General features: G+C 37.1%; 1 protein-coding gene across 3 annotated transcripts in view; it reads right to left on the bottom strand.

Moving 5' to 3' along the window:
• DIP2 (disco-interacting protein 2) overlaps positions 1-25426 on the bottom strand; it is a 51960-nt gene that overhangs the window by 11235 nt on the left and 15299 nt on the right. For 2 of the 3 annotated variants that reach the window (XM_089845494.1, XM_089845493.1), the window contains exons 1-3: positions 23052-23984; positions 11391-11465; positions 9888-9977 (exon numbers count right to left, since the gene is read on the bottom strand). In XM_089845494.1, coding sequence (XP_089701620.1) covers positions 9888-9977; positions 11391-11465; positions 23052-23265 — 379 coding nt within the window. In that variant the 5' untranslated portion in view covers positions 23266-23984. Of the gene's footprint in view, positions 1-9887; positions 9978-11390; positions 11466-23051; positions 23985-25426 lie in introns of those variants that run through there. The other variant, XM_089845495.1, reaches the window with a different exon arrangement.

Genomic DNA, 25426 nt, shown 5'->3' with positions numbered 1-25426 from the left:
CCGTAAATCACTGTTAAAAAGGCCTTTAAAAACCTGATTTCAAATTGAATTTGGGGTTACTTTAAAGGTTGCAAACTAAGTTAATAGTGTAGGTTAAATGTAGAGTTGCTCCAAAACGTTTTCAATTCAAAACTCCTACGCAAGTTTGTAATAATATTGACTTTTTCTTTTAGGAAATAAGTTCCTAATATTTTCTCATAAAATTAAACGTATTACGAAATTGAGCCGTGTCTTGCATCCAAAAATTTATTTCGACCTTTAATTTGTAAAAGGAAATCCGGCGCCTAATTTACGATAATATTTGATAGATAGATTTCAAACCTTCGGAAAAAATGTACGAATAATTTTATCTTGATGAAAAACTAGTGGCTGCAGATAAAATATTTCTATAATTTTAGATTAAAAGCTTAGAGAATTTTGAACAACATAGCAATTAAATAAGAAATTTAACCGTTGGAAATTTATACACAAGTTTAAATTCACTCCCTTAATTTTGTTTTAAAATTATCACAATATTTCTACAGTTTTAGATTAAAAGCTTAGAGAATTTTGAACAACATACCAATTAAATGAGAAATTTAACCTTTAAAGATAAACAAGTTTGTATTCACTATCTTAATTTGGTTTTTTAAAGTTCAAATATCAGGTTTTTTCCTGTTCAAGTTGGGTGGTGTTAATCCAATATCTAAATCTTAAACACTAAATCCTTTAGAATTTATGTTGTGCTAAGAAAAAAAATAACTAAAAATTGCGTGTTGTTAAACTGGCGTATACTAAAGAATTAAAAAGAAAAGAAATAGAGTTGAATGTATTTGGAGGATTATAAAACACATTTAACCTTGAACAGGAAAAAACATCGATTTGAAAAGAAAAAACTTTCAGCTTTAAAAGTTCTTGTAAAAACTTTTCAAGTTGGGGAAAATACTACTAGGAAAAGCTCCAAAGTCATTAACATTCGTTCGTTCTTTTTTTTTAAGTTTTTTCGAAGTTTTGTGGTCTAAGAAAAGTTTTTTTCTTCTTTTTTTTTTCGAAAAATTTGATAAAAATAATTGGTATTTTTTTTACTTTTGCGTAAAATTATTTTAAAGTCCAAAAATGATCTATCTCGAAAGGGGTGATTTTATAAGACAGATACGATTATACGTCATTATATACGATTAATGAAAGTGTTAAATTAAAATTATCGAAGCTACATTAAGATAAATAGATTAATCAGTAAATGGGAAAATCGAGCTTTGAATATTAAACATGTTTTTCTTTTAAAAAATACGAACTTGGAAGAAATATAAGTTAATTATTCACTCATGGCCAAAAAATCTAATATTTAACCTGATGCACCTGACATATTAGTTAAAAAATTAAAAATTGCTAAGCCTAAATGACAAATAAACAGTGTGGTAATACCGAAATAAAGTGGGTTCAAACTTTATATTTTAAGAGATGAAATCATCACCGATCCCTACATAATAAAAGATGGTTCAGGTTATCCCTTATACCTTTCTTTAAAATGAGTCACCTAAAATATGCAAATTCTTCATGTTTTCCTCATCAAAAAATATATCTTAAGTTGTAAATTTGAAGAATTCACCAGAAACTTCCCACCCCTTTAGACTAAAATGAATAATAGTAAGAAAAAAATTAGACTTAACATAAAACTGGTTTTTTAAACTACTCGAAGATATAAAACTGAATTTGTAAAAATCCAGGGATGCCCTCGGGTTAAAGAATAAGCCAGAAAAATCTTGATCTGAAATACGTCGAACTTTCTTCAAAACCTAAACAGAAGTAAATGAATTGAAGTAAAGCAGTGCTCAACCCAACCTAAAGACGTAATGTTATGTAATAACATGTTTTTTCCACAGATCATTTACTTCTGGTTTTAATGACGTCTCTTACAGACACGCCAAAGAGTAGCTTGCTTACATGCCCTCAGGGTTGGGAGTCCTAGATGTTCTTGGTAATATTAACGTTGTCGTAAGAAAAACCGGCATTATAGACTTAGCTATTAAATATAAAAGCTATTAGAAGTTTTAGGTCTAAAATACGCTAATTCATTTATAGTTCCCACGGTTATGTGCAATAGGTTGCAAATTTCAAGAAGAGGCGAAAAGAAAAATAAAATTTGATTTCATTCCTTATATCATAAGTTTATAAGATTTGTTCCATAAGTATGACTTTGTAATGCTAGAGACTTACAGCTCGAGCTAGTTCGAGAACGACAAGCGAGAATTGAAGTCCTACACTCGGATAGTTTCGCAGGACTTCCATCTAGGTCCAATTTAGTCTGTACTAAGCCTTTGACAACGCCTCACCAGGCGTCGCTTTACCTCGAATCTATGACCTACGTCACTCATTTCATGACAAGCTCCAGTTTGTAACCAGTGACAAACTTATTATGGAACATAACTTACAAACTTATGCTCATATTAAAACTGTTTCCTTTGCAGAAATTTAAAAAAAATTCAGGAAATTATTTTGTTTCAAAATCAAATATTCTCGATATTCATTTCCACCCTTCCTTTTAACGATCCAATATAAGTTTTTGACATTTGAATAAAAGATAAGATGAATTTTAATCATATTGATTATTCTTTCCAATAATGGTTACATTTTTCCTGGCAAGAAATTGAACTGATTACGCGCTAGACGTCCGTTATCAGACTATAACATGTTAAGCGTAAAATAAACCTTAGTTGGTATTTCATTTCCTCTTTTTCAAGGAGCTACGTAACACCTACAAGGTTTTTATCAGCTAAAATTGCTACTAATAATAGCCAAATTAATATAATAAAACACTAAATCAATAACGAACATCTGTTGAATTAGTATTCATGATTTAATCCATAGCCTCGAATGGTTAAGTAATTGTTTTGAGCGGGAGGCGGCGATGTTTCCTGGTATTTCACTTACAGTTTCCCTTTTAATAGAGAAAAACAACACTGAACGACTGATGCTAACCATTAAACCGAGACTAAAGTAATTATTTGGAAAACGGGGGCCCCCTTAGAAAACGGATATATTTTTGCTAGGCCTACGAACAAGAATTCCTTCTGGGACTTGTTTCCACATCCAAGCATCCGGTAGTATATGAGCTAAACACGCGCTCAATTCCCACCAATTTCCATTTTCCAAAGATGCATTAATTTAAGATAAAGAAATTGTACATTTTACAGCGGAAACATTCTCGGAATTTCACTAATAAACTCTTCTAAAGCTTTAAATTAAGCCCAGCGTTGTCTGACCCTTCTAAAATGAAAGTAAATCAAGTAAACAGCTGACCTTTGACCATTCTTGTCTCAAAAATCGTCTAAAATCGATTTGAGAGAACTAAAGACAGTGTGCACTAAAGGGGTTAAAGCAATTTCCACCACCATTTCTTAACTTTATTTGCACTTTAGGGTTGCCAGTAATTTGGAACTGAATGAACTGAATCGAACAGAACTACAATCTATTCAGGCTGTTGTAGATACCAGTTGAATTTCACTCACTGTCAGTCTGGCAAAGTAGTCTGATCTCCTTGAGTAAATGGTATCAATCTGAAAACTATTTATTCATTTGTTCTATAAGACCCATCATTACTAAGCTTAATTCAATCGTGCCTGTGAGTTTCTAACCCTAAAAAAAATACAAAAGAGCTGAACTGAATCGCTTTTAACGGAACCATCTAGCCTTCATTAAATTTAAATATCCATTTAAATCCGAAACCTGAATCCATTAGGTATAATAGAGAGAACGCATTTAAGACTGCAGATTGAAATCCTTAATACGCCATCCATTTAACCTCCGAACTAAGATATCATTCTGCAAAGTCATTACCCATCTCTTACAATACATACATATATTTACTTACTTAAACGATATACGCTAATTTATATTCAACGAAGCGAAGATATTTACAGTAAGCCGGGGGGGGTGAACAACAATTAATTGTTCGGAACAGGTGAATGTCCGCGAAAACTTAGGTAACGTCTTTCGATACGCGGTAATACAGACGATGGTAATGTATTGTTTATTTAATTGGAGTCTCTATTTGGTACGTTAATTACTTAGGTAAGAACTGACATTCCAAGAAACGTGGTTAAATGATTATATGTTAAATTTTGAGAAGTGTAGCAAAAAAAAAACCCGTTAGAAATAAAAAATAAAATTATCTTTTTGACATTAGTTAGGCTACACTTTGGAACTTTGTTAAATTTAAGGAGCGTTCAAAAATTATTCCCGATAATTTTGAAATGGCATGGTGCTATGACATCATTTCCCGCCTTTCCCAGTAAAAAAATTACTAATTTTTGTTATTTTTTTCTCCTCAAACAAGTTCCTTGCTAAGTTTGTGTAAAGACTAATTTGTAAGTGAGTCATATTTTTTTATTTTTTAATAAAAAGGTACTTAAGAAATTTGTCCTACTGATGCCTTCAGGTCTCCATAATCTTTCTTTCTAAATTTACACTTGAAATTTCACTTCAATTGCGAACTTCTATGCCCTAAGTTCTTTTTTAATGCACTTCATAATTCAAGTTGCCGATATTACTATGTCTCAATTTGGCTCACGTTTTCAACATTTCATACTAAAAATTAACCCAATATAGTAATTTCAGTCCTACATATGGCAACTTTATACGACATTATTTCTTATTTAAGTGTCATAACCTTTAGCGGGGGCGTATTGAATCCTTTGTTACCAAAAGCGAGGGATATCTTACAACATAGCCCAAGTTTACACGATACGATGCCCCAAAACTACTGACGTCAGTCACGTCATAGCCTACTACTAATACGAACTTTCTCGTGACGTCACACCCTTCATATTTTTAACACGGTTCGGTTTTGGCAACCATATTGGAAGTCGTCAGCTCTGCCCATAGAAAGCTTTCGTTTGGGGAGGAGCTAAGATACGTGAGATAATTTACACCGCCATATTGATGGGTTCATTGCATAAGGAGGGCTGAAACCCACCAATATGGCTGCCTAAACCGTGGTAGGACTTAGGTGGGTGTGACGTACTACGCAGCCAACTGAAACCTCTCTATACAATGAATTTAAGACTACAAATATTGACGTCACGTCACCGTGTCTCCTCCCCTCTCAGTACCACTCAATAGGCAGAACCAGGGCATCTAATTACCAACCACATTACTCTAAATTAAATCAGCCCTTGATATCAGTACAAGCAAGGCCTTACCACTAATAAATCAACCTATTTAAAATCAAAATTGACACGCTCGCGAAATCTAAAAACAGGTTTAACTTACGCCTTTTATATTTATTCATCTGTCTTTCTTGAGCGTGATTAAAAACGCCTTCGCCACGCATATTAACAACAAAAAATAAATAAAAATTAAATATCTCTAATCCAAATTGGTATTAGAACGGAACGACGGACGACTCAGAACGCGACACGAAACCGCGATAAATCCATCGTAAAGTCTTAAAATATTCCAGTAAATTGAAGACACAGTCACTCCAGAGAGATAAACGAGCACGTATCCGACCGATTTCAACCCTCGAGCGAGTCTGTTTCCCGAACTGACGTTCGTTCAAAAAGCAAACGCGAAAAATTTTCCGAAGGCGCGTCAAAAGACTACTGATAACTCTTTCAAAAACTTTTTTAGCCTACGTATAGAGTCCAATCTCACTTTGCATTCTTAAAAAAGGCGGGGGTTTTTCAGTTTCCATTACGTTTCCATAGCCAAGTGTTAATGACGGGACAGGGGGTGTTAAGAAAGAAACACCGTACAATGTACACAATAAATAGTCAAAGGCATAGAGAATAACAACAGTAGTAGCACCTAACCCGATCTGAAGTTAATCCTATCCTCTCTCACTTCACTTGCGAGTAACTTTTAAAAGTGCAATACTATTGCAGCTTGTTTCCATAAAAATTGCACCATGATGCAAAATTGCTAACAAATAAATTACTTCCACAAAAGCACAATTTTTCGCGTCATTGAAACTTTCTACTCCTTTTCAGTTTCCACTATGCATCTAAAACCACAAAAAAAGGCGTTCGAAGAAACGAAACGGTTCTCGACTTCGACATTTTTTGACAAGGAGGAGGGAGGCGTTCACTGTTCAGGGGATCTATCACGTGACTCTTTCCGGGCGTCCGGACGGAAGTGACGAATTAAGGACCCGCACACTTTAATTATTATCCCGAAAATTAGCGCTAATGGCTTACTAGCTATCCTACACTAGAGTTGTATATTTAAAAACCAAGCAAGAAAGCAAGCGAGCGGCCTTGCAAAGCAACGAACGCTCTCAAGAACTACAACCGACTAAAGTCTGCTCGTGATAAGGAAATGTCGCCGATTTTTCTCAAAGTTAAAAGAGAAATAATATAACTAAAGAAAAAAGATTCGTTTTAATCTTTAAAAGGTGATAGTGAAGTTATTAAAAATGGAATGTGTGGTTCGGAACCTTTATAACAGCTACGTACGATTTAGTCAAACGTTTCACTATGACTTTAAAGGGGTTTTAAGCGAGAGGCGGGATAAGAAAATTTTACTATCACGAAGCTAATCAAAACACGATAGGATACGTTCAAAGGCCTAGAAAAATCTTTCCCCTTCAGTATTCCAAAATGGGGTTAAAGAAAGATATAAAAATAAAAATTTCAAGTTCCTATAAACAAACGAAATTTCAATCCTGGTTTTTAATTGGTGAAGCAAAACAGCTATAGGAGGAAAATTTATACACAACACACAAGTCTTAGTGGAACATAAATTATACTTTTTTAATTGATGTTATTAAGGAAAATAATAATAAATAATTTAAGAAAAACAAAGATGGGGGAAATTTGAATTTCAAGGTTATAGATTAGGCATCGAAATTTCATTATGTATGATACGTGCATCGTTACGTAATCAAATTCCCCAAAGTTTAAATTTATCTCGTGCGCGGTGTTTTTTTAAAGTGCCGCGCGAATCGAGGGGCTAACCACTTTCACATTATTGCACATTACGAGATACCATCTTAGGACTCACAGTCAAGGGTTGCAACAGATTTTTTAAAATTTCAAAATACCAATTCCTTAGGTATCCAGAATATACACCTTATTACACGGCGTGAGTAGCCCCTCGGTGTACGTACACCCTATGCAGAATATCCACTTACAAGTTATATATATATATAACCAGTTAAGAAGAGACGCAACCCAGATATAAGTGGGTATGGTTGGTAGTACTTGGCTATAAAAATTGCTAGAGAGATGTTTTTAGCAATCAGGAATAAGAGGGGTAATAAATGGGACCTTTTGTCCGTGTCAGCGAAAATCAGACGCTTCTAAAAAGAAGAGTCAAACCCCCCTCCATGCACGACACGAAATAAACCTATCAGGTCGGAGGGAGCGTAGCTGGGACCAGACAAAAATGAAAACATCCTAATTTTAAATTTAAAGTACACCCTTAACTTTATTTACCCACGAGCAAAATTTGAAATTTGCCTTAGGTTTCAATTTGCGTAAAAGTTTCGTCGAGGAAGCTAAGGACAGGAGGATGAACTTGATACCCTTTTGAAGGTTGACCCAATATTTACAATAATAATGATGTAGTACCCTAACTAATGGACCGCAGGAAAATTGGAAAACAATATAAGTTACACTTATGTTTCAAGTTCATGATTCATCGCATATAGTTCAAGCAAGAAGTGATATCTAGTTTATTAGGGAGAAGGTCCGGAGTTAATCCCCGCCACCTCTAAATTACAACCGCATCATCTCATTGGTTCTTGAAAACTCACGTCAGCGCGACACGAATGACGAAAATTACGTATCTTCCGACTGAGAAGAGGCGAATCAGCCCGGCCTCCTTTTACGTCCCCCCTTGTACTTTGTAAGGGGGACTGGTACTATCTCGCGCCAATACTTAGGCATCTTAGACCTTCTCCCTAATAAACTAGATATCACTTCTTGGTTAAAGTCTCAGCCTAATAGTAGACCTAACTCGTCCCAAATCTTTCATCCACTTCTCAAAGAGTACAATACAAGACACGATAAAAGTACTATCAAGAACCCAATACAACACCTAGGAATGTCCGAAGACAGAATTGGGTATGTCTGTTATACGCTAGCCATATTGGTTGGCAAGCTAGTGGGTTCATACGTTCTTGGGCCTTATGGGTTCTTAGTACTACACGTATGTTTTATCACGAAATGATTATAGCTAGTTTAACGTCAAAAGCTCTTCACTGAGGTGTTTTGTTTAGGATTACAAGATACAAAGACTCATAGAACTCGCGATTAGGAAGGCAACCTTATCGGACAACACTGAACACAAGTTTCTTGAGATGGAAAAGGGTATAATTCAAAACTATCTCCAACAAATAAACGCTTTCTTTCAATTCAAACGACGATAAATACTTGAAGTATGGACCTTTGTGTTGAAGTTAGTGGCCAGATAGCGCTATAGAGACAAAAGTTGCTAACTGAATATTGTTCAGAGTTTCAGACGCGCTATGACCCCCCACATAAGAAAACCATGTTTGAATTAAAAAATAAGTACCTTTCTTACTGAACAAAACCTTTGCTTTAATATAACTCAACTCATACCTAATCTATAAACATAGATCTCGGGTTTTTTTTTCGAATAGACCATTTGAACTATCCTAGACCGGAACCAAAAATACAGAAGATGAAAAAAATCACTAGGAATTTCGCATTGTTATATTGAGCAACCGTCTATACGGATTCGTCTATTCTTTTTTATATAATTTATATAAACTGGTATAAAGCTTCCTTAAAGCGAAATATATATATTTTTTATGTTTCTTTATAAATGGTTTATGGATGGAGATGAATTATTCTGGCGGTAAATAACCATTTTCAAACGTTTAAAAAAGCCTTTACAAGGACGAAGCGGATCTTCGTGTATATACAAACATATATATATATAGGGAAATTAGGCGATTTACATAAACGCAAATCGACAGGGGGAAATTATTCGCATTTGCATTTCATAAGTCTAAACGAAAACACACTTTTCTAAATTATTATTCAATATTTAAATCGATATTCCAAATACCTCTCTCGACATTCCTCTGTATATACATATGGTTCTAATTCCCACTTATAAATAACAAGGCTTATTTAAAGTGAGGGTGAATGGTTATATATTTTTAAGGTCACAAGGGATAATAAAGTACGTCACAGGAAATATGCCACAATGATTCTGTTAACTCACTCACTATCTCGACCGACGTCTGGCATTTAATTATTAAATAGTCTGATACGAGATTGTGGAGATAGACTTATCCTGTCTACAGACTGTTAACTAGTTCTGCATGATGGAACTATAAGCTAACGTACGTCTTAACTCACCGGCGTCCATCCATTTCTGGTGACTCTCTAGCTACCACGACATCATTGACTAATGTCAAGAAGTGATATCTAGTTTATTAGGGAGAAGTTATATAAGATGCCTAAGTATTCGCGCGCCATAGTCCCAGTCCCCCTTTCAAAATACAAGGGGGGACGTAAAAGGAGGCCGGGCTATTTCGCCTCTCCTCAGTAGGAAAATATGACTGTAATTTTCGTCATTCGCGTCGTCGCGCTGACGTGCGTTTTCACGAACCAATGAGATGTTGGTTGTAATTTAGAGGCGTAGATTAACTCCGGACCTACGTTTGGACTGGAGATAAAGCTGGAAATGTGGCGAATTTATACCTTCTCCCAAGTAAACTAGATATCCCTTCTTGCTAACGCCTTAACGTCTGTCCCATCCAATCCATGTGTTACCGCCGAATAAACTAAATAATGTTTAAAAGCGCGTGCGTGCGTCTGGATATAGGGACTTTTACGAACACTTTACGATTGAAATCACGTGGAATTACTGCGCCAAAACGCATATTTTCCCGCCTTTACAATAACAACGAAAGAAATTTAAACAATATTTACCCGAATGATAGCGGCTTTCATTTCTGGTTAACCTTCTGTGCGCACGACGCTTGGCTCTGGTCGAAGGGCTCGCCGATCCAGCTGGTAACGCTACACAGACAAATGAAAAACAAAGAATATATAAGAAAGAATTCTTCCATTCATTTGAGACAGGAATAGAAGCTGCATGTACAAAGAGCCCACGCTATAGTGATTCAACCCTGGAGATACGTCTCATTCTATAAGGTCGCGTTAGGTAGGATGGTATAGACCAACTCGAAGAATGTCAGTCTTGAATATGCGAACCCACGAAGGAACGTTTGTCGCATTCGTTTACAGAACTTAGTCTACAACGTGAAACTTTCCAAGGGGGCGGAATTTTAAAGTTGAGGTTTAGGCTTAGAAAATTACATAGTTTTGAACTTCCCCATATGCGTTCTTTGAAATCGTATGCCATTGAAATTTAGGCAACTTTTCTTTTCCCAATTTTAATATTATATTTTTTATCGATTTGCATATCTGAATTTTCAGAAAAAAAATTAAATCCAATTCTTTTGATTTCTCCGAAACGTTCATTTTATTCCTATGGGAATTTGATAGATTTGTCTGGTTTTCACAATTTCTTAAAAAGGATACGCTCTACCGGAATTAAAGGTCAAGAAACTGGCGAACAGGAGGTTTAATTCAACTTCAAAAGAACGGTTAAATCGTTACGCAAGTATTTGCTATTTGAAAAATGATTCATATTCAACAAGGGTCACTGTTGGATTAGTCAAAAACCAGAAGTACAACATTTCACTATTAAACAGGGTTCATACAACTTTTGGAAAACAAATTTCCCTGAGATTTTAAGGTTTTTCCCGTATATGGAGTATCCTATGGAGCAAATGTTAACGAAAGAGGGGGGGGGGGGCAAATATGACTACATAATCAAAGGACATCCCCGTATCTCTAATATAAACAGAGTTACGAGCCTACAAAGTATAGTGTAATGTTAATCCTATGGAGGGTATGTTTATGAACATTTTGCTTAATTATACTCGGCCCCTGTTTGACGCAAATTTCCCTGCTTTTTTACTAAAAATTCGAAATTTCCCTGAATTTTCCCTGAGGTTTTTGACAACTATTTATTTCCCTGATTTTTCCAGGTTTGTATGAACCCTGTTTAAGGGACTTTAGAAAATTCCATCCCTTGCTCAGCAGCGATGTCAGGTCCTACTTGAGCCAAGTACTTATTCAAACTGGCCTGGCAAAATCTCTCCTTAGTAAAAACCATGTATAGTTAATCTACTTGACGTCTAGTATATCTTAACTACCGTTTTTCCCCAGCATGTTAAGAGTGACACAGACAACCAAAACGGTGGCCGTTAATCAGCCGAGTATAATCTTTCGTGTCATATTCATTTTAACCTTACATCGAGGTGTTTTACAAAGACACGTCCCCATAGCTTTGTTAACGCTTCCTTGGAAGCGACTGGAAATTAAGGTGATGTATATAAGACGAAGAAGAAGAAGTCTAGTTACCTGATGCGTGTGTTGGGATATATGGAGCCAAGAGCCTCGACTTTTTCTTTTCGTAGCCTTTCTGGGTAATGTCGCCTATAAATAAAACATAAGACATTAGTATTCACTCTTTTTTATCAAACTTTACAATCTATAATATGTTAGAATAGCCTGAAAAGATAGGGAATAAGTAAAAAAAGGTCTGCCAATACAGGGTGTTACGTAATCATCGGACCATGTACAGTGAGTGGGTTCTATGGCCAATCAAATTAAAGTAAGAAACTGGAAGGTAATGATTTCTAATTTAATTAAGGGGTAATCCATAAAACACTAAGAACATTGAAGTTATACATGTTCGACTCAAAACTGAATGCCTATAAAACACACTGTATAGTTCCGTCCTACCACCCTTTGTGTAACACTCTGTATAATGAATAAAATGAAGTCACTATATATTTTTGAGTTTCACACGTTTTTATATCATGGATGTGTGATATATTACAGAAACCAGCTGGATCAGAAACAACACCTATACATTTTAAGAAATTTACCGAAAAACGTGTACGAAAACATCTACTATAGACGTAAGATCTTTCAAGTTTTATTTGAGAAAGTAATTCGTACATTTTTAATAATTTCATTTTCAATTTCAATTACGCTTAGTATAAATTCTTCTGAAATTTAAATTTAAAATTAAAATTAAAGCGCAAAACGTCTACAACCGGGCTTCACGTTTTGCGCATAAAACTCATTATTATTACAGTTTCTTTAAAACCCTCTCTTTAAAATGATTAAAAGTTTATAATGCCATTAACTCGGTCATTTTGTATGTCCTCTTAATACCAGCATAAGTTTATAAGATATGTTCCATAAGTATGACGCTACCTATACTTCGTAATGCTAGAGACTTACAGCTCGAGCAAGATCGAGGAGAACGACAAGCGAGAATTGAAGTCCTACACTCGGTGGTTAATTTTGCAGTCCATCTAGATCCTATTTAGTCTGTACTAAGCCTTTGACAGCGCCTCACCAGACGTCGCTTTACCTCGAATCTATGACCTACCTCACTCACTTCATGCCAACCTCCAGTTTGTAACCAGTGACAAACTTATGGAACCTATCTTATGAACTTATGATACCAGTTTGGTATATTAAAAGCCCTTTTAATTAAAATAAATTTTGTCTTTCTTCAAATGACCATGACCTAGGGTAACTGGCACGCGCCTAGCATTCTAGCGCGCTCGCTCGCGCTTTTAGACGTAGCTGAAATGTAATTAGTGAATTTCTCATTAACCGCCCGGTGGCTTTAATCGGATAATGAGTCTTTATTAAAAATAAATCACGTCTCGTTGCTTTAATGAGATTTCTTCTCTCTCACTCTCTTTCAGCTGCCCGACCGAATCTCTTGTTCTCAAAAGTTTAACAGACTATTATTTTCCTTTGATTATTATTATTAAACATTACAAAGGAGCTAGACGATTTAATAATGGATGTTGGATCTTTTCTAATATTTACAGAGCTCTAGGCCTAGCATCAATAATCTTAGATTTTCCTATTAATAAACAACAGAGATATTACCTATATATTTAAAACGATGTCTGGCTTCAAATACAATACAGAACAATACAATACGTTGGTTGCACCGTCCTCAATCCTCCATTTACAATAATACACAATAATGGGATTTAGAATAAATGTGGAAACCGTGTCAAACATCCATTTATCTCAAAGATTAATATAAAAAACTATATACAGGGTGTTTCTGATAAGTCTGCCATCCATACATTAAGGAGGATGTTCTTTGGGTGCACGATTTTGAGTCTAAAGGGACATTTTTTTCAAGTTATGATTTGATTATCAGTGTTTTAGGGATGACCGCTTAATTAAATTAAATTAGAAATCATTGTCTTAATCAGTTTCTTAATTAAATTTAAGGGGTCAACCATAAAATACTCTGGACAATCTTAACCCGAAAACAGTGTCCCTTAGGGCAATCAAAATGGAGATAGAAGTTATTTTCGACTCAAAATTGTGCACCCAAAGAATATCCCCCTTAATCTATGCCAAACTTATCAGAAACGCCCTGTATACTCAAGTATCTCATAAATAACATAATAATTTTATAAGTTTCTAAAAAGAAGTTAAGGGATATTTTTGCATTGAAAGAATTGAATGAAAAAAAAAATACTCGGTATGTCCTATTTCGTTAAATTAAATTTGATCAAAAACCTTAGGGGATTATCGATTTACTTATGGTATTATTTAAACATCAGTCTGCCTCGCTCTCTCTCACTCACATAGTCTTCACAGACAGCTGTGATTCATTCTCAAAAAATGTTCCAACACCCAACAGACACCCCGCCATACAACGACAACATGCAGAGTGTCGTCGTGGAGGACGTTTGCCTTGCAAAAGAGGGAAGGAACAAGAGCCTGCCAGTATAGTTACGATTAAATTCTATTACGAATCTGAAGCAGTACTATAACCCTCCCCCCCCCACCTTAGTTCCCATTACTATATATTGTCTTTCTACCGCTTCAAGAGATGGGATGAATCAGGGTTTAACTGTACTGAAAGATAACTCATGACGTGGGAGGAGGAAGTGTACGGGACTTGGGACGAAACAAGCAATAGAGCTATTTCAGAGGGGGTAATGGCTACGTCACCAATGCTATTTGCCCATAGAGAAACCCTCACAAAATGGCCGCCCTCTACACTCAAAGGCAGGCCCAATTTTCGTAGCAGACGAAATTTTTCCCCCACTGAAATAGCTCTATAATAAAAGAGATAGGAATCTATATTCAATAGAACATAGTCAAGCTGGGTTCTACTTGGCGGCAACCTCTGCAGTGTAAAGAGACAATTTTAAAAAAGAACCGCGGGAGAGCTAGGTTTTCATATTATAGAAAATGAAATCATCACCGTAGAATTTTAAGTTTGTAATAAAGGTTCTGGCAAAGAATCCTAGATTTTATACACGCACGTGCCCCGAATGGAGAAAAACAAACGCTCTAGAGGACGTTCATACATAGAAGTAAAAGATATGTTCCATAAGTTTGTCTTGTAAAAACTGGAGCTTGTCATGAAGTGATTGAAGTAGGTCATAGATTCGAGGTAAAGCGATGCCTGGTGACTGGGGCGCTATCAAAGTCTTAGTACAGACCAGGGATAGATTTAATTTTAGAAGTAGGAATGGAGAACAGAGTAATCTGGGCGCGCGAAGTCCCGGACCCCCTTCCACGGGACCGGGGGGGGGATATGAAAGAAGAGGCGAGTCATAGCGACAGAGGTAAAAAGGAATTACGTCATCAAAAAGTAGTTTAAGTGAGCCAATAGTATAATTTAAACTTTTCGTTACGTGTTAGAGGGAGGGGCTCTGTACTGGGCTATGAGTCGGACTGAAGTAAATACTAACCGTTCTCCATTCCTACTTCTAAAATTAAATATATCCCTGTACAGGCTAAATAGGAAGATGGAAGTACTACAAAATTAACCACCGAGTGTAGTCAATTCTCGCTTGTCGTTCTCGAAATAGCTCTCAGGAAGTCTCTACCATTACGAAGTATACTTATGGAAAATATCTTATTAACTTATGGTATTTATCTACAGTAAAACCTAGGAATATTTCGTTACTTCACCTAATGAACGTCTATAAAGTTCTAGCCGCAAAGTAGATGGTAACATGGGGAGTTTTTTGAAGAGGTTTTTATGGGAAAATACAAAATACCAAAATGGTCTGGCTTAGGGTTTTTTATGTAGTATAAAAAAGGTCATTCAAGGGTCAAACAGATGTACAAGAGACGGAGAGACACTCGTACGGTCTCCGGGGTTTAGCGGTTTTTCGCGTTTCTCGAATTTATACCGCAGTTATGCGCAAAGGGTGTCAAGGAATGCGAGAGGAGAGCGGGAAAACACATTTGGTGACCCTCAGATCATAAAGGTCATGGTGTTTTTTTAAAGAAAAAAAAAATTGTGAAACTTGAGATATGGTTGAAGTTTTTACACGAGGAGACTAAGGTTATGGCATCCGGATTAACGTTATGTTAGAATTTAAGCGGTTTTCATCATTTGTCAGCTAAAACTTTGAATTGTTTACACATCAAAATCTGGTTTAGAGACATTCTTTCGCGTTCAAGAAGACTTTAGTTGTTGTAACAGTTTTAGTAGTGGTTCCGGTGAAATTCTGTACTGGGGCTAAAACATTTTCTATTAGTCTGAAACTTTCCTTTAAACTAAATAAGATAATTAACTACAGCTATTTAATCGAAATTGGGTGTTCCATAGACCGCATTGCAGACGCTCAAAAAGCAGCCTGTACAAGGACGAGGGGAAAAACTATCAAAAAATGAAATGGTCTTATAAATACAAGCTAAATATTTGTCTTAGTTAATGTAAACAATGACTTTCAGCTGTTGCAAAGCGGCGAGCAAAAAAAGTAAGGCAAGAAACGGTGCCAGCCCAGCTAGTCTGACTCTTTTTACATCACTGGCATCAAGCCGAAGTAGTCTGAAGCTGTCCTGGGAAACTGGTAAACGTCAAATCATCATGAGCGAGCAACAAACCACGGAGGCAAGAAGAGCTAGGGATGGATATGGACTGGACTAACTTACAAACATGTACGGGAAACAAAAAACTACATTGTTTATTTGTAATGAGAAACTGGGTGAAATAAGCAAGGGGGATTTTGGCCCAAAATATAAAGCACGCATGCACCCTCCCAATTTAGAAGTTGCGGGGCGGTAGATGGCTGATTATCTTCTCTAAAATGACAGATAAGCTTTCAGAGATCCATAAATTAATGGAGTGCGGAATTAGTTAAACCGTAAGTAAGTGAGCCAGTCCTGAAGGGAAGGGCCAGCCCTTTGACTGTACTAAAAGGGATTAAGCCTAATCCTGGACATAGCTAACATGCTTTTAAGTAAAACTGTAATTGGTGGACGGGGTTTCTGAGAGTGATTAACCCCTCGATGTGGAGTGACGTAGGCCATAGCATCTGATAAAGTGAAACCTGGTGAGGCGTCTTTCTGGAACTTTCTCTCAATATGGCCGTAGCATTACGATGTCTTACACTTATACAATTACTTAGTCCTACAATCATTTTCTGTCGCAACTTGCGACTTTCAATTACTGTAGGTCAGCCAACTGTCTGGGCTACATGGGATGTGACATATCGCACGTCAACTTACAGACTTCTAGACGTTTATTAATTCTTATTTTTTTTGACAAGAAATGTTCAAGAAGTGAAAGGACTTGAAGGCGATATTTATCCAGAGTATAAATCAGTGTTGCACGAGCGTACGTACTCTTGCATGGTGCATCACTACAAGTGTGACGGGTGCGTCCTTAAGACTCGGTGGGGTAGTTATACTCCTACAGTTACTAACGTAGCGTAACCGATACATTCACTTGGAAAACATGGATGGAGCATACATCCCAAAGAAAAAGAAAGAAAAAATGTTACTTGTAAGCGAATTGCTGAAGCATGAATAAAAATAAAAGTTAGTATAGTCGGGGCCGTTTCGCTCGAATGGCGTACTCGGGTGCCCGTTAATTACGACATTAATCTTAGCTATAGCGAGCTAGTCGAGATCTCTCAAAATCCTTAGTCTAGAACAGACTGTTTTAAACTGGTATTAGGGTTAAGGCCCGGCTTATACGTTTGTAACTATACCCGGCGAGTCATAATACTCCACAACTGTTCATCCTTCCAAGGTACGCCTTGTTTAATTTGTTCAATTTAACCGGAGGGAATTTAAGAGGAAACTTATAAGAGAGAGAAAGAGAAATCTAAAGCGTTCATCCAAAACTCGGCGGTACAAACTTTAATAGGTGTAAAATTCCACCATTAGAAAACTTTAGAAAATTGAAACGCGACGTGCCAGGGCAAAATAAGTGGCAGTAAAAGTATGGACCATTTCAACTCAAACCCAACCCAAGCGCGTGTCCACCCTTGATAGCCTTAATCGTGTTTAAAACAGTAAAACCCAAGAAACGTTCAATCGAAATAGCGCATACGAAAATGGTCTTCTTATAGAGGCACGCTCTTTTTCGCTCTCGGCTGTTCTGTTCTGGAATGAAATGAATAACAAAGGGAATACAGAAAGAGAGGGTATTATAACATGAAATAACGGTGTCTGGGGATTTCGCATTAATTGGGTTTTGGCCCCCGCGGAGTACAAGATAGGCCGAAGATGATGCTGGTCTTCATTGAAGCGTGCAATGCCATGGATGCATCCGTGGCTTTGGTTACTGGCTATACTATTAAGGGTACTAAGGGGAGGTAAGTAACTATAAGACTAGGTGTACGTGAAAGAACAATTACGTGGCTGCTGTCGGAGAAATGATCGTGACAAAAAAAAAAGAGAGGAGAATTAAGAAAATTACTCCCGGAACGATAATTAAGAAATAGGGATGAAGGCTGAAAACATTTCCTTGTTTTATTTTTATACGTTTAATTGCCTTGAAAATGGCTAATTTCTATCTAAGCTGCATGGATACAGGGTGTTTCTGATAAGCCTGCCTTCCATAAATTAAGTAGGATGTTCTTTGTTAAATGGAACTCTATCATGAAGCTGACTTTGATTTGACCAGACAACTATATAACGAATAAATGCAGACGAAATGTTAATTCTTTAGGCGATTAATTTTGAGTCGAAAATGTAACTTCTATCTCCATTTTGCCGTCCGGGCCACTGTTTTTAGGTTAAGATTGTTTTGAGCGTTTTACGGATGACCCCTTAAATTTAATTACGAAACTGAAAGACAATGATTGCTAATTACTTAAGGGGTCATCCCTAAAACACTCGAATCGTAACTTGAAAACAGTGTCCCTTGTGGCAAAATGGAGATAGAAGTTATATTTTCGACTCAATATCGTGTACCCAAAGAACATCACTGTTACTTTTTGCCAGATCTATCAGAAACACCCTGTATAACAGTGTGGAACACTTACGACTTGCACAAATTTTGCGATAAATTAGTATACTATTTACTAAACTACAAAACCTATGAAGCTGACTTTGAGCAGACGAAACAGATTTGTCTCTCGAATAATGCATGCAGTGACATAACTAAACGCGTACTCCATTTTCTCAGTCAAGGGGCGTGTCATGTCATGGTGTATGTTTACCATGCACTAGTCGCCGCGATAAAATTACTGAAGAGGCTCGGATCCATTACCCATTTTAAACTATTATCCAAGAACCAATATAGATCTTGGTATATAGCAACATTGTTTCATCAACGGTTTGATTTAGTCTCTTTCAAGAGCATAAACTTATATATGACACGGTATGATTTGATTAAACGAGATTGAAAATACGCTTTGACAAGGAGGGGGCGCGCTACGGGAGTGTTTGACAGTTTTAGACTGTGACGTTATCGAGTGTCCAAACTGGGATACGAACTAGCGAGAGTAAGAGCGAATTTAACTCAATATATTTTGATAAAGTGATATTTGACGCAATAAAAAAACAAGAAGATAAATTTTCACTCGTAGCTAGAGCATCGCGTTCGAGATCCCAAGTTATCTTTAAAATTATCCCCGTGGGAGACGCTTCAAGGTTTATCTTGAGTTTATCATTCAACTTAGGGTGCCTGCTGCCTCGCCTGCCGTCTCTTAATTCCATATTCAACAGGATGCATTCCGAAACAGGCTTGCTTGCCATCCCATAACTCGTTCCATTCGATGTTGTAGCTAAAATATCTTAAACAGTTTTTTTAACTGCTTTCAGAGAGATGATGAAATTTCTAAATTGACTACTTTCTATGGGGTGTTGAAAATTGAGGAGTTTCTCACGATAAATTACCATCAAGATGAATATGACTCATTATGTCAATATACGCTCGTCTTCTTCAATTCCAAAACATTATCTAACTTAATTTGAGAACTTGACGCAATGAGGTCCACAGATCTAATATGGATTTTTGACATTATTTATTGATGTCGCGGAGGAAAACTCATGGCTATGTTGCTTCATGAGAGGTGGTATAAATGAAACTGTATGTATTATCCTACCAAGAAGTGATATCTAGTTTATTAGGGAGAAGGTATAAGATGCCTAAGTATTCGCGCGCCATAGTCCCAGTTCCCCTTTCAAAATACAAGGGGGGGACGTAAAAGGAGGCCGGGCTATTTCGCCTCTCCTCAGTCGAAAATACGTAATTTTCGTCATTCGCGTCGCGCTGATGTGACAACCAATGAGATGCTGGTTGTAATTTAGAGGCAAGGATTAACTCCGGACCTACGTTTGGACTGGAGATAAAGCTAGATTCTAAATGTGGCGAATTTATACCTTCTCCCTAATAAACTAGATATCACTTCTTGATCGTACCTTACAAGGCATTGTTGAAAAGTCAAGGCATTACCCGACAACCGTAATTTTATTGTCAAATTTGGCAAGAATCCAAGGACATTCAATTATAATAACAAACCAACCGTCTAAATTAACAACTCGAGCCATTAAAATTTAACAGGAAAAATTTATCATAAGAGCGAGGCGAGGGCGTAGCTAATTTTAATTAAAATAATCAAAGGACTGCATGGAGTACGTACTTTCTTTCAGACGAAGAAGGCAATAGAGGAAACGGGTTATTATAGAAAATTTTCCAAGATAGACACTGAGAGGATTAAATTAAAAACATTTAAACGTACACTGGCATCTCTTGGGTCAGACTCCGAGGTCGCCTGGCAAACTTAAAAATACAGAAACTACAAAAACGTGCGTTAAGGGGGTGGATGGGTAGTGGTTAAGAAGAAAAAAAATGAATATGGATAAATGGTACATTGTTTAAAAAGCTTAATAGCTCGAGTTCTTTTAAGAATCATCTTCTAGTTCTCTAAGGTTCGCTGATCTCGTTTGTCTCTCGAAGATGCCAACCAAGTAATGTTATTATAAACCTAAGCCTTTGCGTGCCAAAACGCATTGAACGTACATTCTCTGGCAGTGGTTCCTCGAGCTCTTGACAGAACTAAATTCCATCCGCCCACGTAATTGTTTGTCGAGGATCGACAACACGCCAGGGATTACGAAGAGACTCATCCTGAATGTTCAATGGAGTGGAAAGATAATACCCCCCTCTTTCTTTAAAAGGACTGAGTTAGAAGAAGTTCCCGAACGAGTGTCAAATGATTGTGAAAAGACTTAAGGCTTAAGTTTATTTTTATTGGATACTAACATTAATACCCATGCTTATCTACGGATTAAATCCGTTCTGGGTGACTTTTCAATGAAAGAGAGTGTAATAATAGTCTTATATAAATCTAATAAATTTAAAGAGAAAGACGATCACTAAATTGGGATTCACAAAGAGACTTAGCAACTTCACGCTTACTACACACAGAAGGGGATAATAGAAGAAGGATGACACTCTCTTTCCCCTTAATACTTTTGTTATGTAACATGGTTCTTGCCAGGTGAGGGAGCCCTTTTTGTTTGCTCTCCTGCTCATCAAACTGAATTCAGATGGGCATCGCACCGTGTTACAGTGAATTCTATAACTGTTTGGTTTAACTAAATCCTCAGCAATCAACCCACAAACCTTGATTGTCATGACGCGGGACAAAAACACACAAGAACATGCATGCGCCTTGGCAAATAGTAAAGCGATAACAGGGACTTGGCAATTCGGGCTTAACTTCGCCCCAGTGCCATTATGGTATGTTTTTTAACAGAATGAAAGCTATATAAGCCCCTCCTCCTGGTATGTTTTTAGCAGTAGTGGAAGGTAGCGTGACGTTGTATGACGTAGTACTGCCAAGTCCCTGTAGAGTAATGATGAGGGAACTATTAATCGCGGAGTGTTATTCGATTTAGTAACCTTGCTCCAAATGTAAAATGATGTTGGGAAGAATCATGTTACTACCCCGCTTTGTGGTACACTTCTCACGAAGAGAAGTATTATATACTTCTGTATACTACATCTCAGTTTGTTGCAAAGAACTAAGTCCCTAGCCCATCCCAAATAACATTGCCCTTTGTTGTTGGACATCCACCTTTCAGGTGTGTTTTATTTCTCCTCCTCTGAAGAAAAAGGAAGGGGATTACTAAATAATAAAGGAGACAAAAACGTAGTAGGTACTTCCTTCATTATACACGCGATGTTATAGACATACACTCCCAGTGGGTGCACGTGATAATAGTGGGGCTCCCTGTTTTCGTTACGGTAAAGTATTAACCAACGGAAGCGACTTAGAAATACACGGAATTTTATTAAACACAGGTGCCACAGGGCCTACTGTAGGTGTAAATATTCGTGGGCGTTATAAAACGTCGCCTTTGTTATTTTTTCCACTAGATTGATCGTGATTTTTACGTACACTGTCCTCAGGGAGATGCAGTAGAGGGGAAAGTTTCAGTACGACAGTAAGGTATACCCGCTTTCTGCCTTTTCCTCTATTGTTTCAGTTTTCTTGGACAAACAAGTTTCTTATTAATTTTGCAACGACTTAAACTTTCTATATTATAGAGTTCAAACTTCCAATTGGATTTTTGGAAGTACAATACTCCTTAAGTGTACGCAAGAAGTGATATCTAGTTTATTAGGAAGAAGGTTTAAATTCGCCACATTTCCAGCTTTATCTCCAGTCCAAACGTAGGTCCGGGGTTAATTCCCGCCTCTAAATTACAACCAGAATCCCATTGGTTCTTGAGAACTCACGTCAGCGCGAAGCGAATGACGAAAATTACGTATTTTCCGACTGAGGAGAGGCGAAATAGCCCGGCCTCCTTTTACGCCCCCCCCCCTCTTGTATTTTGAAAGGGGGACTGGGACTATGGCGCGCGAATACTTATAGGCATCTTATACCTTCTCCCTAATAAACTAGATATCGCTTCTTGGTGTACGGGTAACAATTTCAAATTCGGGAAACGATTTAACTTATTTAAATTCCTTCCTTATTGGTAAGTACTAAGAGGTTGCCATAGAGGAAGGAATTGGATATAAAATGGGGAGTAACCCACGTAAAATACATTACGAATCCCGTTTAAATTAATTTTATATGAAATTAATTATAAACGGATTTTAATTTCACTTCAAACAGAAAGTTCTGCAATAAATGCTTCAAACACTGCAAAGGTTTCTCTGTTTATCTCAAAACTCGTAAAGCATATTAAAAATTCCTTCCAGATGTTATTGAGTAACCCACGTGGGATACATTACGATTCCATTTTAAATTAATTTTAAACGAATTTAAATTTGACTATAAACAGAAATGCAATAAACTCTTCAAACACTGCAAAGTTTATGTTGAAACTAGCAAACTATATTAAAAAGTCCTTCCAGATGTTATTGATAACCAAATTAAATTTTTGAAAATAAGCGTTCGAACGACGTAAATTTCATAAAATTCTACACACCCTTCCATATACCGTTGCATATCTTTTAACAACCCACGTGTAAAAAAAAGAGCCTGAAAATTAATTACTAAAGATACCTTGAAAACTCTTGAAACCTATATCCAAAACAAGTCAGCGTTACAATAATGAACTGGGGCGTACTAAATATCAACTCATTACATACACTACACTACCTGCTGTTGTCATTGACACCGATTTTAATATACCCCAAAGAAATTTAGAATATTCTAGAGTAATTTCTGTCGTCAAGCTTTCACTGTATTAAGGTCTATCGGCAAATAACATAAGGTGCTACTAGTATATTCTATAAAGAAAAACATCTACCTGTTGGATCAGCGTAATCCGAATCACAAGCGTCAGATGATACCCGAGAATATCGTGAAGATGACGTAGAAGGTGGACTTCCGGAAGATGAAGAGGATGAAGTATCGTAAGCATTGACCACATTGTCCAGTTCCAAAAGGGGTTGGATGGCCGACCATAACGCCGGTGTTAACTCGTTCCAACAGGTCAGTTTACGTTCCTTTTGGTTCTGCATTGTTTCTTCTTATTGCGTTTGACAAACAGTCACAAATATCTCGTGAAAATTGTTTGATGAAGTTTCACGTGCATTTGGAAACAATTATTTCAAATTAGCAGTAAAGGTCACTCAGGTTCAATGACCAGTTCAATTCATATAAACAATTCTAAGGTGGACCACACAGAACGAAGAATGATGGTCCATTCCAAATTCTGCCTTTTACAAAATGGTGCTATTCTTCTCAAAATCCGACGGATTTTTCGAGACCGTCTAATAAATAAATCACTTCTTTTTAAGACGCTGCTATTTTCGTTTCCAGAAACCTTACAAATATCGGAAGATTCTATTCGAAAACATCGAATTCCGCGAAAAACTATTAAACCTCGTTTCCATTTGCGAGAATCACTTTTGATGTCTCACGTCTTGAAGTTGAATCTTCGCAAACAGTAGTAAAAATTAAATCCTACAAAAATGTTTTTGACAACGGCCGAAAAAATTCCGAGAAAAATCAAAAAACGAGCGGTTCCGTTCAGCCGGTGGTGCGCACATGTGGACAATAAAGCGAATACACCTCCTTTCCTATCCCCGGTCAGGAGTGGGCTTTCAAACAAACGCGAGACCTTCCTACGTCCTACCAACTGAGTACTGACACTCGGCGTCTTCTTGAAGAAGGAAGGTTTCTTGGCTAAACTTCTACAGCAGCAAACTAGTCCTAGAGACGCGTTGTCAAGGGACTCTGAATCCAGTCTGCGTCTGAACCAAGGGAAGTTAGGTTAGAGAAGAGAAGACTGAGAAAGTTTCGGGGGGTATTGGATCAAGGAGAAAGGAGGTAAAGGCGGGGGGAACACACTACTAGCTTGCTTCGCTCCGGCTCTTTAGTTTCTCTTCGGATGGAGGAGACGTTGAGGGGATTACCCTAAAGCTGGAAATCTGACAAGATCTCAAGCTCTCCAAGGAAATTTGCGAATACAAATTTTTATCTACCTGTATGGATATATTATCTCCACGTAGATTATGGAAGCGGAGTTTCGCGTTACATTGGAAGAGAATAAATTTGTGTCGCGGCGATAAGTTTTCCTTCTGATAATCTCTGATTGAAGAACTGACTGATGAGCTGGATTTGAGGCAATTTCTCTGTGTTATGGGGAAAAGGGAGGGCTTATCTAAGGCTATTCCTCTTTCTAACACCAGTTCGTAGCGGTGACACACGTAGATGATAATATACAAGTAATCGTAACTTATCTTGTTCGCCTCGGGACTTGAAACACTTAAGACTAGTCTAGAATACGTAACGAAGGTTGCACCCTTTCTTTTTCCGTCGACGACGTAACGTAAGACTGAGGTGGAAGTATAATTAGAAGAAAAATGTCTAGTATTGTCGGAATTTCGGAACAAGCCTTGATTTCCAAACTTCTTGCAATTTCAAATATATTACTTAATTACCTCTCTCACTAGCGATGGAGAAATGCATGTCCGTATTGGGCAGTAGAACCCAACCAACCTCATTCATAGCAGAAGAGTTCAGAAAATGTTTTATAGTATAATCAAGAAGTGATATCTAGTTTATTAGGGAGAAGGTAGAAGTTGCCTAAGTATTCGCGCGCCATAGTCCCAGTCCCCCTTTCAAAATACAAGAGGGGAGGTAAAAGGAGGCCGGGGTATTTCGCTACACTCTCCTCAGTCGGAAAATACGTAATTTTCGTCATTTGCGTCGCGCCGACGTGAGTTTTCAAGAACCAATGAGATGCTGCTGGTTGTAATTTAGAGGCGGGGATTAACTCCGGACCTACTATACGTTTGGACTGGAGATAAAGCTAGATTATAAATGTGGCGAATTTATACCTTCTCCCTGATAAACTAGATATCACTTCTTGGTTTAGTTATTCTCATGAACACGGGTGTTTATCGACTGTTCAAATGTACCTACTCCATCTTTTTACATGTTTGATTAAAAGTTTTAGCAGCCTTTCCATTGGTTCATCATCTCAAAAGATCGACGTTGTGAGAAAGTTATCGCAAAAAATAAAATAATACAAATATACTTCTAATAAAATTTTGTTTTAATTCCCAATCAGTCGCCATACATTGTCTGAACTTTTGATATTTACCGGCAAATTACAAACGTAAAAGTTTCAGAGTTTATTCGGGCGGCAGACGGTTTATAGTAAGTAAATACCTC

Source organism: Phalangium opilio, unplaced genomic scaffold (genome assembly GCF_054372755.1).
Source record: "Phalangium opilio isolate 3A_F unplaced genomic scaffold, DU_Popi_V2 ptg000079l_1, whole genome shotgun sequence".
Classification (NCBI taxonomy): Eukaryota; Metazoa; Arthropoda; class Arachnida; order Opiliones; family Phalangiidae; genus Phalangium; species Phalangium opilio.
The sequence above is the reverse complement of the archived record's forward strand: the minus strand, read 5'-3'. Positions and strand labels throughout refer to the sequence as shown.